The sequence below is a fragment of the Macrobrachium rosenbergii genome, chromosome 44 (assembly GCF_040412425.1).
Source record: "Macrobrachium rosenbergii isolate ZJJX-2024 chromosome 44, ASM4041242v1, whole genome shotgun sequence".
NCBI lineage: Eukaryota > Metazoa > Arthropoda > Malacostraca > Decapoda > Palaemonidae > Macrobrachium > Macrobrachium rosenbergii.
Window position 1 is genome coordinate 3,553,615 of NC_089784.1, and position 18,650 is coordinate 3,572,264.

Sequence of the window (18,650 nt, forward strand, 5' to 3'; positions counted from 1 at the left end):
CTGGATTCGGTGACGTTGTCAGCAGATTTGACGTTTAGGGAATGAGTTATATTTCCACTTATATTGTTTCTGCTAAGGAGCTGTTAAAACGATAGGCAGAGACTGACCACAACCAACTTTATAGTCGTCAACTTCAAAGCTGCAGTAACATTTATGTATCGAGGAGAGAGAGAGAGAGAGAGAGAGAGAGAGAGAGAGAAACAAGTGTTTACATTGGACGATCAATAACAAGGGAACATACACGACTTTGCCTGGTTGGAACTTCTGACGGAACAAAGGGCAGACCTGCACACCTATCGCAGCAGGTGTGTTCTCCTGAACATGTTTCTAATGCTGTTTCCGCAAATCTCTTGCGGTTAGTGTTGTTGTTTCAAAAGTAGAGATCTCGGGATAATCAAAGTATAACAATGAAAAGATGAACAAAGGATGAGAGAAATAGGCATGAACGCCAACAACACAATTATATTTATAATTATATATATATATATATACTAGCTGACCAACCCAGCATTGCCAACCCAGCAAACTCTGAATGACAACTGGGAAAACTCTGAATGACAACTGATAAACTCTCTCTCTCTCTCTCTCTCTCTCTCTCTCTCTCTCTCTCTCCTCCCAACATCCCCTCTACTTGCTCTCTCACTTTCTCTCCCTCTCACTCTCCCTCTCTCTCACACTCTCTCTCTTTCTTGTTAAGATAGTTGCTTCAGTTACATTGCCCAGCATTTTTGGCATTTTATACTTCACCCCCTCTCACCCTCCATTCATATCAGGCTGAACTTGGACTTAAAGGGCATTGGGAGCATCACTATTCATCTCACCGGTCTCGAAAACTACGGATTAGACACTAATATCTGTCGTTTTTGGCATTTTATTTTTCACCCCTTCTCACACCACCTTTCTGTTAAGGCTGAACTTGGACTTAAAGAGCATCGGAGTGTCACTATTTATCTCAGCGACCACAAAAACTAAGGATAAGACATTAATATCTGTCGTTATTGGTTATTTTTACATGTCACCCCCCCCCTCCCACAACCCAAATCCCTTTGGTGCCAAATAGTAAGACATGTAGCCTATACCAAGTTTGGTTGAAATTGCGCAAAGCATTTCAGAGTTATGCTGGAACATACACACACACACACACATACATTCATACATACATGCATACAACATATATACATCCATTTTTATATATGGTTATAGATATACATACTTGTATTTAGAGTCTACAGGTAACTTTTACAAGATATGTATTTAATTATAATAGCCACAATGCCCTCTTAACTTCTCGCTTTTTGGATACGCTTGTCACTGAAAAGCCTTTCAATCCAAGTGCAAGAAACATGAAGAAATTATGATGTCCGGTAACAGGAAACGAACCCTCGTCCCATAACCAGACACGTGTGTATGTGTTTATGCTTTATGTCGATTAGTTAGTGCTGCTCATGACACTAGCCTCACCAATGAAGAGACCAAGTTTTTAGTTTTGAAGAGGCGATATGATTTAGGCAAGTTTCTTTGAAAACCTCTGTGCCACTGCCAGTCCATTTATGACTGATGGACTGTGGTACCTAGGGTTACTGAAACTTGCAGCAAACTTCAGAGGTATGATGAAAGTAACACTGGGTCATTGTTACCCTAAATCCATCAGAGGAACCACTGATCACTAGAAACACCTTCTGCAAACGAAGAGAAAGAAAAGCCAAAACTTACACAGTAAGTAAAGTCATTTCGTTTAAGGTGTCTATAAAGACTAATAAAATCCTGTGCATAAGCACTTATGGAAAAAGAGTCTTGCAAAGTATTGGGTATCGACGAAATGCCCGGCTGCATCGCATCTTGACTCACACGCCATCATACCCGCCATGAACTTATCCAATTTGGTTTTTATTTTGTTCACTGGTGGATTTGTAATGGTCGAAATGCGGCGAAGGGGCATAGAATACAGTAGAATATATATATATATATATATATATATATATATATATATATATATATATATATATATATATATATATATATATATATATATATATAATGTATGTGTGTGTGTGTGTATGAAAGTATGAACCTCCTCGTTAGTAATGTTGATTTCTGCATACGAACATTCATCTTGTGACTAAATTATTGATAAGAAAATCAACTAGCTTCTACAAGTTAATTAAAAGCTCAAAAATAAAATTACACAACATGAGAGAAAAGAAAAGTGCTAATTACTGTAATTATTGCAAACCTGACCACACAATGTCGTTTTTCCCTTACTTCAGACGAAATGAAATGGCACACCTCACACGAACTACAAGTGAAAGGGTGTTGCCCTCCAGACTATTGGTACTGCACGAAACGACGTCCGAGGAAGATGAGTTTATAGAGTCACCACAAGAGGAAGGTAAAGATTTGTTGTTTTATTAAGGTGCGACGTAAAAGCATATAGTCGTCTCGTGTAGTGCCAGTAACCTGGGGACAATAACCTTTCACTTGTAATCCGCGTGAGGTGTGCCATTCCATTTCGTCTAAAGTGAGGGGAAAAATGACATTGTTTGGTCAAGTTTGCAGTAATTACAGAGCTTGTTATGTTTAGCACGTTTTTTTTTTTTATCTCATGTTGCGTAATTTTATTTTTGAGTTTTTAGCTAAATTGTAGACGCTGGTTAATATCATTGTTGATAATTTAGTCACAAACTGGATGCTCCTCATGCGGAAGATCAACATTACTGACGAGGGCTGGATCTTTCATATTGCACATACAAGCGCACACACACACACACACGTCCACACATACACACACATATATATATATATATATATATATATATAAATTATATATATATTTACATATATTATATATTTACTTTGAGGCCCCATAGCTGAGAGGGAACCCTGCCACGGACATGAGGCTCAAATTGCAGCCCCTATATATATATATATATATATATATATATATATATATATATATATATATATATATATATATATATATATATATATATATATATATATATATATATATATATGTATTTTATTGTTCCCTCGCTTCAACCCCCACTAACGGAGGTAATTGCGATTTAAGTAATTTAATTCAGATGGAGAAGCAGCTGTTGCAGTTAACTGCTTGACAGTGAAGCTTACCTTTCACAGCAATTATTAACCTCAAGGGTACGGAGAGTAATATTTTGCAAAGGAACAGATGATATTACAAAACGGTGTAAGATTATCTTTGTTACGTTACAGTGATTCTCAAAGGGTTCTACGTTTGTTGTGGCTTGCTAGAACCTCTACCAAATCAGCCACAGAAAATAAAGGGTAACTCAGTAATGTTCTATTTTTTCGTCCTTCTTCGGAAAATCTGTCAAACCTACGGTTAACCTGGGACGCGAACATTTATTCTAACATGCATTTTTCAACATCGCGTCCAGTTTTGATGAAGAATAATATATTAACTGAAAAAAAAAAAAAAAAAAAAAAACTACGTCGTATATCTACAGAGAGAGAAAGAGAGAAAACAAAACGTTGACGATCAGTTCAAACAGCTCCCATTATCTGAACCTGTGAAACCACAGGTGTTGTGAACATCTGCTAGCGAACAGATAGGAAGAACCACACACTGCCCGGAGAGAATCCCCTTTTGTGTGTGGATAGAAACTGGTAGATGGCTCCCCCGGAGGGGGGAAGGCTTTGATACGTTGGAAAATGAGAGATAGTAAAGGGGGGGTTGGGGGGTCAGTCGCAGATTAATATTTCGAGCGGTTAGTCACACACGCTTTGGCCGTAACCAGACGCGCATCTCTTGATTCGTTTCTTTGTTTTCGACGGGGAGTGATGTGAGTTTCCGTCGCACAGGACAAGATTCAGACGGGAAACTTCCTGAGTGGGCTTCGCAACGTGTAACTGAACTTTCGCCAACGCCTTGTTCAGATTTATTAGCGCTTTCCGTTTCCGGAGTGCCGGGCGTTCAAGTAAGCCTACAAGTCTTTGAGAAGCCGACTCACAAGATCCCCTCAGACTCCGCACAAAATGCTCTCCATCAGGTGAGTTTTTTTTTTCCGTTTTTTCTTTTATAATTATGATTTTTTCCTTGGAAAGAAGTTTGGTCTTAGGGCTAAGGGTGCCGTAAAGATTTGTAAGTGGGTGGGAGGACATAATTGTCAGCTGTGCTTAGTGAAAGTAATTGGCATGTTTTACGTTATTCCGTAATCATTTGGTTTCTTCTGCCTCCATAATGAATCCTTCCTCTTGAGATGTGCCAGAAAAGAATAAGGAAAAGATTTAAATGGCTTCTCTACGCAGCAACCGGCAAAAACAGGCGTCTGAGAGCTGGAATAGACTAAAAATTCCAATCGGTCTCTCTGTCATGAATGATGCATCTTAACTCGGTAAGCAAAGCACATAACGTAAACCTTCTGTAACGTGCGTACTGATTCACACGTCAGGTTGTTGGCGAAAGTAACAAGAGGTCGCGTTCATTTATGCAAATCTAATAAAGAAAGGTATAGTGATTTTTCTCTGATAAACGCTTCTTTCTTTTGCCATAAACAGCGGCCAGTTTTAGGGAATAGGTTGGATGCGAGGTAAAGGCTTTATACTTACAACACGAGAGAAAGAAAGAAAGGGAGATATAAAAAAAAAAAAAGATGTTTTAATATCGAAACGTACTACACTACATTAGCTCACGATAATCTGGCGGAAAATGTTTTGCAGATTATTAAAAAAAAATTAATAAAAGAAATGTAGGCCTATAACAGCAGAATCGAAGCACAGGTCATATCAATCTCCCGACAACTCCAGAGAGAAATATGCTTAGACGCATCTGCAGAAGAGAATTAATTATCAATTTCTTTCAAAAGGAATAGCTGTTAACTCCTGTCTTTGCTTCGTTATAAATACTGCTTTACACGTAGATAGATGGTTGATTATCCATAGCGCTTTGCTGAGCCGTGGCGAGCAGCATTTTCATTCACAAATGTATGTTGCAGACTGACATTGGCTGTCACGCTTTGCTTCATGATAGCAGCTGCCCAAAATGCCCCAACGCTGCCTGACCCAGATTATTTGGACGACATCAAGGTAAGCTTCATACTTCCTCTTTTTTTTTTTTATTAATTTCATACTAATTATAAGTCATTTGTGAGATTCCGAAATAAGAGAGTCACTCTCTCTCTCTCTCTCTCTCTCTCTCTCTCTCTCTCAGCCCCCTGACTCTCCCTCTTTCTTCTCCATAACATCCCCTCTACACTCTCTCTCTCTCTCTCTCTCTCTCTCTCTCTCTCTTTTCACCCTCCTGTCTCTTTCCCCTTTTTTTCTTCCTAACATCCCCTCTACTCTCTCTCTCTCTCTCTCTCTCTCTCTCTCTCTCCCTCTCATTCTCTCTAAGTCAGCCCCTTCCCAACCCCCCAACCCCTTTGGTGCCATTGATGTCTTACCCCCCACAGTATTCTTTTCCAGATAGTAAGACATCTTAGTACACCGAAATTAGGTATATGATAAATTCGTAAAGTTACTAAGTCTACGGGAATAACCAGTCCCGTTTCACGGACAGAACAACCTCGTTTCAGGGAAACCCTTCCACCCACAGCCCCTTTGGTACCCTTTAGTGCCCTTTGGTACCCTTTGGTGCTAGTGATGTCTTGCCCCCAAAGTGTTCTTTTCGGGAAATGTATACCAAGTTTGGTTGAAATTGTTCAATGCTTTTCAGGGTGTATATGGAACATACACATACATACACATACAGACATACATACATACATTTTTATATACATACATATATTTTTTATATATATACATATATATATATATATATATATATATATATATATATATATATATATATATATATATATATATATATATATATACATACTGTATACGTATATACATATATTGACAGGTTGGTCAGTGTTGCTCAAAGAAGAAATGGCCCTGAATTGTTATGACTAAACTCAATTTCCTTGTCGACCTTTGACATGTCAGTAGGACATGTCAGACTGGACAAACTGCACACTGACAACATAGAGGACTAAGCATGCCAAAAATAAATCTTCTATTTCATACAAAAGGTATTTCGAAGGTTAAAAACGTTCTCTATTTTCTGCAGTAACACAAAAACATTCCCTGTATACTAACACCTTGAGGGTTTTTTTATGCCAAAATAAACTTACTATTTCATACAACTCAAAAGTTATTGCCATAATTAAAGGCATTTTCTATTTTGTATAATAAAACCTTGAGGATTATGTTTAACAAAATAAACTTTCTATATCGTACAATTGAGAAGCTATTGGCAAGGTTAAAAACACTACCTGTTTCATATACTAACACCTTGAGGATTATGAATGCCAAAATGAACCTTCTAATTCGCATAGCTTAATTGCTGCCAAGTTTAAAAACATCCTCTACCTTGTACAATAAGACCTTGATGATAATGCATGCCAAAAATAAATCCTCTATCTCATATAGTTCAAAAGTTATCTCCAACGTTAAAAACGTTCTCTGTTTAAAATAGCAAGACCTTGAGGATTATGTATTTCAAAATAAACTCTCTGTTTCATACAGTTCAAAAGTTATTGCCAAGGTTAAAAACATTCTCTGTTTTATATAATAAACTCTTTATTTCATACATTTCAAAAGACTTTACATTCATTCTGTTTTATATAGATTATGTATGCCAAAATAAACTCTTTATTTCATACATTTCAAAAGTTATTGCCAAGGTTAATGCATTTACTGTTTTATATAGACCCTTTAGGATTATATATGCCAAAATAAACTCTTTATTTCATACAGTTCAAAAGTTATTGCCAAGGTTAAAACATTCATTGTTTTATATAGACCCTTTAGGATTATCTAAGCCACAATAAACTCTTTGTTTCATACAGTTCAAAAGTTATTGCCAAGGTTAAAACATTCACTGTTTTATACAGACCCTTTAGGAATATGTATGCCAAAATAAACTTTCTATTTTATACAGTTCAAAAGTTATTGCCAAGGTTAAAACATTCACTGTTTTATACAGACCCTTTAGGAATATGTATGCCAAAATAAACTCTTTATGTCATACAGTTCAAAAGTTATTGCCAAGCTTAAAAGCATTCACTATCGTGTATAATAAGACCTGGAGTTTTTCGTCAATAGAGGATTAAGTATGCCAAATCTGAGCCTCCTGTCTCGTAAAATTCAAAATTTGTGGCGAAGGGCAAATTCTTGTATGACCTTTGACCTACAAGTATAACTTTGAACTTGACCTCACTGTACTTCGGCTTTATTGTTATTCTTGCAAGCCAAACACGATCTTTATGTCCCATACAGTTCAGGAGATAAGACTAAGAATATTTTTGTATAAGTGTTCTGACCTTAATGATGACCTTGACTTTGAACTCTCTTTGTACATCGACTTCGCTGGTGCATTACGTGTGCCAATATAAAGTTTCTATCTTAATTAATTCAAAAGTTATGAAAAAGATTGAATTCATATTTGGCCTTTGACCTTATGACCTTAACCTTGACCTGATTCAGTATACCATCGGAATTGGAGGATTAAGCATGCCAGATATGAAGCCATTATCTTGTGCATTGAGTAGCTATGGCACAAGTCAATTTCTTATTCACCTTTGACCTCTAGATGTGACTTTGACAATGACCTTAGATAATGCCTCAAATGCAATACTTTGTGAAAATTTGCAGTAGCAAATTACTAGTGACTCCATGCAAGCATTTGGGAAGTGAGGGAACCACGTATAAATAATTTATGTACAAACATAGACTAATATATTTATATGAATATGTATACATACATACATATCTTGGACCAACCTCAAGTACTTCTCCTGTGTTCCCTTTAATCACATATACCTCCAAACCTCTTGGCGTGGGACTCTCTATTAACTATAGTTGGGTATTTATTTGAACACTATCACTTCTCATATTTTATAAAGAACTATAATTGTACATAATTTGTTTGTTCAAGAGTTTTCCAGAAGATTCTAGATAAAGTTGTATGTTTCAAGATAATACTTGAATGTTTTAGGACTTATGATGTTTATTTAAATACCAAACCACAGTTGATTGGGTATATGACTCAACTCACCATTCCCCTTAAATAGACAGATTTGTATAGTGTCTTTCATTTCTAAGTTAGGACTATAGTGCTTTTGCTTCGTGAATGTTTGTGAGAATTTCGTGGTTAGTGATGAGTTATTGTGCTAACCTTTTGTAATACACTGCTGCATAATTAGTGAAATAAGCATTACATTTTTATATATGTTGAAGGGATTTAATCACACTTTTCATAAACCCATTGGCCACAGCTAGTAGAGAACCTTATTAACACACACACACACACACACACACACACACACACACACATATATATATATATATATATATATATATATATATATATATATATATATATATATATATATATATATATATATATATAACAAAAACCCTTTGTTCCCTTATATCATCGCCTTCATGTCCATCAAATCAATGTCTAAAATATTCAGGGTAAATGTAATCTTTTCATATAATAACCACTATAAAAAGCATTCTTGCATTCTGTCCTGCTTACGCGAAAATTGATGGCAATAAGGCAGCTTAAGTTCTGTAAGTGAGATTATAAATTCTTTACGAATTTCCCTTTGCCTCAAGCGACCTGAAAATGTGTTTTGATTTCGACCAAATTCTCAGGAAATCGAAGGGTATAATTAGTATAGTTTACAGTAAATTTTTCAAAGAAAACGAATGTAAAAGGAAAATGTTCGATGAGAAACCATTTTAATTTTAGTAAGCGTGACTGGCGAACTAGCATTCAAATAGTCACCCAGTTTTAATGCAAGTATTGAAGTGATTCAAATCCAAATGACATTATCCAACCTATACCATGAAAAAATCAATGAAAGGAAGACGGTTTTTAACTCCTCCATAAAAGAAGACAGAACCTAACTAGATCGTTTGTCTTTAATGGATAATGATTGGTAAGGTCGATTTGATTTAACATGACTTCGTAATAAATGTCATCGGTAGGCTATATCTCACACTTTGACAAGATGGCGTTTCGAGGGACAGTTTTGGTCCTCTTGAGACTAACCAAGAGAGAATAAATACAGTTGAGTGGAAACTTTCTGAAGATATTTGGCTGGGTAACATGTGAGCTGACAGCCTACTCAGTGGTGTAAAAGAACTAGTGCAATTCATTCATGTTTTTCCTAGTTTTTCCGCAATGATCAGGTGGATGTAGGCAATAATAAATGGAGTGGCAGGAGAATTAATCAGGCATTAAATACGTTTAAAATGAGCAAAAAATATGATCTCTTGGACACTGCAAGACCAGTAATAGGCCTAAACAAAACAAAAAAATGAGCCGAAGTTTCTTCGGAACAATCGAGTTTTCTGTACAGCGTATAATGCTGTATAAAACTCTCAGCCATGGCCCAGAAAACTCTCAGACACGGCCCATGAAACTCTCAGCCGCAGCCTATGAATCTTCCAGCCACGGCTCGTTGTTGGCCTGTGTTGTTGGCACCTATAGAGGTGCCAGACTCACAATCATGGCTAACTTTAACCTTAAATAAAATAAAATAAAAAAACTACTGTGGCTAGAGGGCTAGAATTGGGTATGTTTGATCATTGGAGTGTGGATGATCAACATACCAGTTTGCAGCCCTCTAGCATCAGTAGTTTTGTAAGATCTGAGGGCGGACAGATAAAGTGCGGACGGACAGACAAAATAGCCACCTCGATAGTTTCCTTTTACAGAAAACTAAAACATGAATTTATTCGCAGGAATACGGGCAGCATTACACAGACGAAGCGGCCCACAAGTACATGGAACAAATCAACAAGATGGACATGTTAGACGTCGATGACTACCCGGACGATGACGACGACGATGAAGATTACGACGAAGATGAGGACGACGAAGACGAGGACGAGGATGACGACGACGACGGTGAAGGCGGATGCGGTGATGGCAGTGACGACGACGACGATGACGATGACGATGAGGACGAAGAGGACCTCAGTCCAGTCGAACAAGTCATCGAAACGTATTTCACGAGATGAATTACCCGAAATGTAATTATCGGCTTCACGTACTGCGGCATCCTGTCGTGCTGCGCTTGTCTGTTCGCGTCTGTGATGTTTATGTGTACGTCTTTCACGCATGTTTTCTTTTCATCTGTTTATTTTTGACGTGTTTAGTTCGGCCGTAAGCATGTACCTTATAATTTACCAGGAGTGGTATAGGTCTTGCATAACTTCCTGCGCTTTCTACTTATCGATTTTAAACAGGAAACTGAATGTAGCAAGATTCAGTTTAGACAATAGTGCTCCGTTTTCCCGTGTAGCTCTTATTTCCGTTTTAATTCAGAACGTGATTTTGCTGTGTTATAGTTTAAAATGTGATTCTGATGTCCCCGTGAGCATGTTACAATAGTTAAGGTAATTGAAAAACCCTAAGAAGCTGAAGGCTTGGTGAGAGTCTACAGTTCCCTGGGTAAATGATGTTAATCCTTTCCATTTAGTTGTTAAGATGCTTTATGTACCTTTTGAATGTTATACATAGTATCACAACTTTAATATGCCTTTCACATTCATAGTTGCTATGAAACATCTACAAATGGAAGGTAGGTTTTATGCCAGAAATGGAATTGTTACCTGGGTACATGAAATAAAAGGTTAAAGTGGAAATGATTTTATAATCGTTATACCAGTAAAAACAAAAATCAGTATCATGCGAAACTTACGAATCCTGGACCTTTCCCGGATTCGTGCTTTTATCAACTCGGATCATAGATGTTTTTCTAAATGGAAAATAGCAATGTAGCAAGAACATTGCTTCAGTTTACTTCCATTTCGGGGAAATTCCTTTATGTAGCATTTATTTCGGCATATTCAAACCAAATGAACAAATTCCACCTCAGTTACCTATCTCAGTGAACTTGCCAAAGGTCTAGAAAAAAAAAAATTAAAATAACCCACATCAAGTCCTAAAATAATGGGGATTGTGTAGTTCGAAGGAAACAGAGGAGAAGGAGCAAGCAAATTAAAATTCTTACCTTTGAATAAGAAAATTTTTAGGAAATAATGCACTTTGAAAATAAGAGATATTGCTCCATTTTCTTACAGTCTAGAGAACTGTCCTGAAACTAATCACAGAGGTGAAAAATCCTTTCAGTTCTGTTGATTCATTTTCATACGCCGAAAAGAATGTGACCTTTCTTTCTATTGTCTAGAGCCAACATACAAACTTTTGTAAACAAAACAAAATAACTGAGTTTAAAGAAAGTAAATAGAGGGAGATAATGACGAAAAAAGTACGTAAAAATGCAAATAAATAAATACAGGACACATAAACCAGATGACAAATTATTTTGTAACAAATGAGGTTAGTTTCAAACATAATTCGTTATCGTTGTCACTTTTATTGTGTCAATATATACAAATAAGGAAGAAAACGTTTGTCACTCATAAAACAAATCCTGTTTAGAACACGATTCTTAATAATATATATTAGCAACGAGTATTAATGGTATTTAACCGCGGTCAGTTATATTTTGTATCCAGTAAGGCATCTGAAATCTCATGAGGAGTATGCTTATAAGTGATTATTAAACTGTTTATGTTGTTCAACTGGCGGCCAGAAAGAGAAAGAGTGAGAGAGAAGTTTCATTCGGTTATGTGATATAGCAGTGAAAAAATATTTGGAGTAAAAGGCACCACAAAACAAATTTCATCCATGGAAATTTAAACCATTAACATTACATCTTACTATAATGATCCCTGTGTCCACTTAGTCAATCCAGTTCTCACCAAATTAAATGATTCGTTAAAAGTGCTCTCGTGAACGCCTCCAACATTAGTTAACATTTGGTCTGCTTATCCTGGTCAGAAGATGATCATATTCCTAGTCCTGCAATTGGCCGTTGACTGAGATAATTAATTACCTATTGCTCGGGGCTTTCCGTATTTCCTCCGTCTTCACTTGGGGGGTCATCGAAAACTGAAGAGAAACGGGAAGATATTAATTTAGAATTTAATATTTCATCTTTTTTTTTCAGCAATTGTTAAAGTATGTTTTGTGTGTTCTTATAGCTTGAATTAATTTCTAGTTGTGTTGTAAACTAGCCTTTAGTATATCTTATGGAAAAATAATAACGAATTTGCTGCACTGGAAAAATTATACTTAGGATGTCTAACATTGCTGCCCTGGAAAAATATTCCAGCTATAATTAAAAAAAGTCTTTTCTTTCAGAGTTTTCATTTCGGTAATAAAGACTACATATATAAAATTTCTATAAATTCATTTTTCAACCACGTTTATCAGTAATGAGTAACTTACCTGTGTCCTCATGCGGCGTTGCTGGAGCCACGCCCATCATCCACCCTAGGCCAGTCTGCGTGGAATTGCTAGTCACAAAACGCAATGCCATTCTGTAACTAGGTGCTAAATGGCTTGCCATTTCCTCCTGAAGAAAAAGATCAGCATTGATTTAAAGTAGCAATCTATCATGACCTCAGTATAGGTCAGAAAGGGAAATTTTCTAGACAGGTGTTTGACCTGAAGATAGAATTTCAAAAGGACAAAAACTTCGGCCAGGCGTTTGACCTCAGATAGGATCAGAAAGAGAAAATGTTTGATATCAAGGCAGAATTAGAAAGCACAAATTTAAGGCAAGTGTTAGACTCAAAGGAACATTTAGAGAGAGCAAATGTTCCTGGCAACTTTGAGTTCGAGACAGAATTAAATAGGGGCAACTTTTAGATTTGTATCTGACACTGGGAAAGTTTCAGTAAAAGCAAATGTTTTTGGCGCGCGTCTGATCTTAAGATACAATTCGTTGGGAGCTTGAATTCAAAATGGAACGGGAGATTGCGTGTTTGTAAGGTAGGTGTTGTAAATTGCTTATGGTTAAAAAATGGAGGATTCTTAGGGAGAAGGGGAGGCTTAATGGCCATTATTTAGTAGCAATGGGTCATTACTGGAGTCTTAACGCTGCAAAACTAATATTTTTCTTAGTCCAGTGATTAAATAAGGAATATATCACTGTAAATCCAACCATTCATTTTGTTAATTTTTCTTCGGTTAACCCAAGTCTGTAACTCAAACGTTTCTTGAAGTTTCAAACTATTTTCATCTTGTGCTACTAAAGGATGGATGATTAACCAACATTTTTTGTTCATTCCGTTCTGAAATTCACTGGTTCGGTTTGGTAACATCTTTATTTATGCAGTAGTAGAAAATTCCTTAAAATGAAGAAAAATGTGAAACAAGTGTATGGTTATTACCTTATAAATGCCAATTAACAAAACACTTACCGATCCGCACAGTGTATTCAAAAGCACCGACTGACCGCTGGCGTGAATATCGTATATTTCAAGGAAAGTCGCGTTGCATGTCTCCTGAGTACCGAAATCAACGTCTGAAATGGAAAACAAGTAATTTAGCAGGAATTTCTTTTAAAAGCTCCAAGTCTTAAAAAAAAAAAAAAAAAATCAAAACCCCTGTTTCCGATTATAAAACAAATCCACAGACTATTAGGCAAATGAGAAGTAAATAAATTGTTGCGTGACCGAGATTTTATAGGTGAATGAATTGTCCCCGAACATCTTAAAAAAACAGAACTTTAGAAAAAAAATCAATTATATGGACAGACTTGGGAATTTGGAAACTTTGTCAGATACTAAAAACACTGATAAATTTAGGGTAAAAATATAGAATTATCAATTTCGAAGGGTTTTACTTACAGCACTATAAACACAAGTCAGTTGTAAATGCTGCCTCAGAAAAATTCTAATATATAAAATAAAATAATTGATTTAAAGCGTTCCGGAAGTATTCTACCTTTTATAGACATAGTACTTTGTTCAGATAAAGTTAATAGTTTTAAAGAATTCAGAAATGAGTTAAAAGAGGAGTATTTTTCAGCTTACTGCAAAATTAGTCCCTATCATTGGTTGCATTAAGAAGAAGACAAAAAAATTTACCAACACAAAAAAGGAGAGTTGAAGTTTCAAAACTATTCGTAAATTGTACTCCAATACTAAAACTCTCGACTCCTTTGAAACTAATAACTTTTTCAATATGAGGTCGCTGTTTACGAAGCTGTTTGTTTCCTTACCAATTTTACTATTCAGAACAGAAACCCCCCCTTTCATATGGAACAAATCCTACGAGGACCTTCGTCTTGAAATTAATGCTCCCAAAGAATATGACGTTCATTTGAAAGAAGATATCGAAGATAATATAAAATACAGAAAGAAGGGAGCAATTATTAGAAAATGAAAATAAATAAAGTAGTAAATTAATAAACAAACAGATGAAAATATAAATTAGTAAAATACAAGGTGAATTGTTCTCGAGTAGTGACGCATTCCACTTCGCCTGGACTTTTGAAGCTCTTGCAAAACATCCTCGGCACCAAAATAATATATAACCTTACCAATTGCATGCATAGCCACGTGTTTATCGGGAGCGACGGACATGGTAAACATGCAGTCCAACCCGGGGGGAGCTGGTTCGGGATAACCGGGGCTAGAGATTCTTGCATGGCTGTCGACGTACAGCTCACCACCACACCCGCCAGCTGTGAAATGTGATGAAGGTTTATTGACTGATTTTGAATACTTCGTAGGGTGAACTTTTCCCCGTCTAGTATCAGTCGAATGTATATCACATGCATGAGGCGTTAAATGAACTATATTATATTAAAAAGTAGGTCTAAATATGATATAGGCATATATTAAAAAAAACATTAAAAAATGGGCCTTCAAGGTACCACATACACAACATTTTAGAAGACAGAGATAAAAATGACAGATATCAAGTTGGAAGAAAGAACTTGACGCTTATAGTTAAGCATACTCTAAACCCCCTCCCCAAAAAAAAAAAAAAAAAAAATAGTGACAAAGTAGAACAGGGAACCATTGAGGAAACCCACGACCTAGTTGGTCGACCCGCAGAGAAATTCCGGAAATTTTTCTGGTTAATTTCACCAACTAACAAAATCTCTTACGTTGAGTGGAAGTGGTATATGTCAGTTTGAAGTGTCCGTAGCGCGACGGCGTGAAGGCGATGTAGAGAGAATTGCCGGTCGAAAACACTGGGTTGGGTAGTCGATATCCGCAAATGGCCATTAACGGTTCTCCACTAGCTTCGGGGCCATCATATATCTAAGAAATTGTGAGTAAATACAATTACTCATAAAAATGACTGTTCTATACTATCAGAAAGATTACAATGTAACATACATTTTCGTATATTGCGGAATACGCATTACACCTATTCATTACTATAGGAAGTTTTTTATTGTTCGGGTATTGTGACACCAGCTCATTACAGTCTTACTGCCTCCATTCGTAAAGACGCCAGGACAGCAGGGAATTGCTACTGTACAAAGTACGATATTCAGTTTCATCATAAACACGTACTTTCATATTGCTTTCAAATTACCAAGTAATTTTCTTCAACTTTGGCAGTAAAACTGCCTCATTAAAAAGACCATGAAACATTTGCAAGAGAAAATGTTTCGATTTTAATCTTCATAGTAATCAGTTTGGGAAAAACAGTATTATTATTATTATTATTATTATTATTATTATTATTATTATTATTATTATTATTATTGCTAATAGATTCACAATTTCGTGAAAAACAATGTGTTATTATTATTATTATTATTATTATTATTATTATTATTATTATTATTATTATTATTATTATTATTATTATTATTATTATTATTATTATTATTATTATTACGTGCAACATGAAAATGGAGTCTCCCCCCAAATTGATTACCTTCAAGACATTATTGCCACAGTCGCTTCCTCTGTTCCTAATGTACATGCTGCTGAAGTACACATTAATGTAACGTCCCTCAGGAGCCAAGATCTGAGAGAAACAACTGCTGCCGGAACCTCTGCTCCGAATGGTTCCGGAGGTCCCGTTAAACGTCCGGTTGCAGCCTGGAAGGAAGAGTGAGTGAGTGAGAGAACCACATCAGTATTTTATAAATGTAACATGGGCCATCTTTGTAGGCATATGGAACTGCAATATAAAATGCCAAATGCCAATCGCTGTGATCTATAAGGTCGTTCGGCGCTGAAGAGTATAGAAGTTTTTAAAGGTGTAACGGGAGGAAAGCCTCGCAGTTGCACTATGAAACAGCTGTTAGGAAAGGGTGGAAAGTAGGATGGAAGAGAGATAATAGGAACGGAGGTACAGTGAAATGAATGAAAGGCGTTGCAGCTAGGGCCCCGAAGGGATGCTGCATAGAGTCTTAAGTGATGCCTACAGTGCACCACGTGAGGTGCAGTGACGTCACTACCTCCTTACGACTTTGTTTATATATATATATATATATATATATATATATTTATATATATATATATATATATATATATATATATATATATATATATATATATATGTGTATGTGTGTATATGTGTATATATATATATATATATATATATATATATATATATATATATATATATATATATATATATATATATATATATATATATATATATATATTTCAATGAATGATCATAAGTGTGTATTTTATATATATATATTATTCATTACTTTTTATCATTATATCTCATTTTTATATATATATATATATTTCAATGAATCTATGATCATAAGTGTACGAATTTTTCTACTTTTGATTCATTACTTTTTTTTATCATTCCTCTCATTTTTTATTTTTAGAACATTTGACTGACATGAGTGCAGCTGTCATTTTGTCAGCAAATGTAAAGCAATCATGAGTTACTGGGAAAATTAATGTAAACTGCGAAGAAAAAGGAAGCTTTTTCTCTCTCTCTCTCTCTCTCTCTCTCTCTCTCTCTCTCTCTCTCTCTCTCTCTCTCTCTCTCTCTTTCGTTGGGTGAATAACTATCCATTAAGTTTTCCTTAACATACGTGACTACCATCTCAGGTAGCCCGTTTTAAGTTTAGTGAAACCAGAGACTGGTATTCCAACAAGACGACATTCGTACTACTTTCACTATACTCTTTAGGCAAAACAGCCATGTCTTGCCCTATTTTCATTTTCCTTTTTTTCGCATATCACCATCGACTATTTTTATTAATATTATGCCTACTCGGTTTAAAAAAATTATCTATTTGTCTGTCTGTCATTTTTGATAGATACCTGTGTCCACCCTACACTTTACACTCTCAGAAGTGCTAACCTGCATAACTTTGACCAATTCTCAGATCTTATCCCCGTAAGCTGAAGTCTTCACACCTCTATTTCTTAGCTCCCTTGTTTTGCTAGATACAAGAGCGGCCTAGTACAGCGTCACAAGACTATGAACCCTTGTAGAAATGACTGACATGCTGAAGACATTCGTTTATCTTTGAAGTACGGGAAAAATATGAGGGGCAGAATCTCACACAAGTCCTTGTGAGGTTTAGAAGGCGATGGCGACGACACTACATCTCGTCGACAACATTACAGCTAAATCTTTTATCATTCTTAACCAGAATGCCATTCAGTGGTAAAATAAATCTAAATCAATGACCTTTAACATAATCAAACATTGATACTCACTTCCTATAGTGTAATGGAGCCTGAAGCCAGGGGCTGCGATGGTTTCGTCACTCCTGAATCGAATCTCGACGCCATTTGTGTCTGACAACAGGTGATGGGGAATGCTTGTGCCGCAGTACCCGTGTGATAATGAACTGCCGTACTGAATCAAAATGAAAAGGAATTTTGTTTTAATTTTGTGTCCATCGCTACGCTACGTCAGTCAAGTATACCTTAGTTTAACCAGACCTCTGAGCTCATTCACAGCTCTCCTAGGGCTGGCCCGAAGGATTAGATTGATTTTACGTGGCTGAGAACCAATTGGTTACCTAGCAACGGGACCTACAGTTTATTTTGGAATCCGAACCACATGATACCGAGAAATGAATTTCTATCACCAGAAATAAATTCCTCTAATTCTTCATTGGCCGGTCGGAGAATCGAACGCGGGACCAGCAGAGTGCTCGTCGAGAACGGTACCCACCCGTCCAATGAGGAATTATGCTACGTCTGACTGATAAAATTTAACGTAAGAGTCTGATTACATCATTCGAAACGGTAATGAAAGATCTATTGCTTTCGGTAAGCCAAAAGGAAATGGTGCTGGACTTTTTTGAGTATAGCGTTATTGAAGCATCAGTTAAGGATAAATTATATTTTCAAAATCGAACTGTATATAGGTTAATAGAGTCAGAAGTTCAAAATCATAAAAAAATGTACATTAACTACACGTTCGCATGCGCATGAATAAGGAATGTAAAGACCAGGTTGTCATGGCCTCCAGAAATTGCAAACCTCCACCTGATAGATAAATAGATGATACAAAAGTGTTACCAGAACTACGTTGTGTCAGCTTTTCTTACGGATAAGGTTAATTATATGAAAATGTCATATTCAGTACAGCGAAACTGAAGAACCTTAATTTGCCTTGTATGAAACATGTTTGGAATATTTACTAAGAGGGAGTTGTTTTAAGGTGAGAAAGCAAATGAATAAAAAAAATTCAATTAATTTATTAGAACAGGTTGGTAATATTTTGTGGCTTTCCAACAGGCTTTTAATTTAATATGGATAAGGATCACGTTTAGGGTTTAAAGAGGCCTCAACTT

At 36.1% G+C, this 18,650-nt stretch overlaps 2 protein-coding genes across 2 annotated transcripts in view; one reads left to right on the forward strand and one right to left on the reverse strand.

Annotated features, from left to right (window-relative positions):
- The first annotated feature begins 3,750 nt into the window (after positions 1 to 3,750).
- Positions 3,751 to 10,686, forward strand: LOC136829270 (uncharacterized). Its single transcript, XM_067087609.1, has 3 exons — positions 3,751 to 4,028; positions 4,974 to 5,064; positions 9,781 to 10,686. Exons 1-3 carry the CDS (start codon positions 4,015 to 4,017, stop codon positions 10,057 to 10,059), a joined length of 384 nt encoding a protein of 127 aa, XP_066943710.1. The 5' UTR covers positions 3,751 to 4,014; the 3' UTR covers positions 10,060 to 10,686.
- A 718-nt stretch (positions 10,687 to 11,404) lies between these two features.
- The window catches only part of LOC136829271 (cubilin-like), a 174,353-nt gene continuing 167,107 nt past the window's right edge, over positions 11,405 to 18,650 (reverse strand). The window contains 7 exon segments of the mRNA XM_067087610.1: positions 11,405 to 11,998; positions 12,338 to 12,464; positions 13,315 to 13,418; positions 14,439 to 14,582; positions 15,012 to 15,168; positions 15,797 to 15,963; positions 17,563 to 17,704. Coding sequence (XP_066943711.1) covers positions 11,943 to 11,998; positions 12,338 to 12,464; positions 13,315 to 13,418; positions 14,439 to 14,582; positions 15,012 to 15,168; positions 15,797 to 15,963; positions 17,563 to 17,704 — 897 coding nt within the window. The 3' untranslated portion in view covers positions 11,405 to 11,942.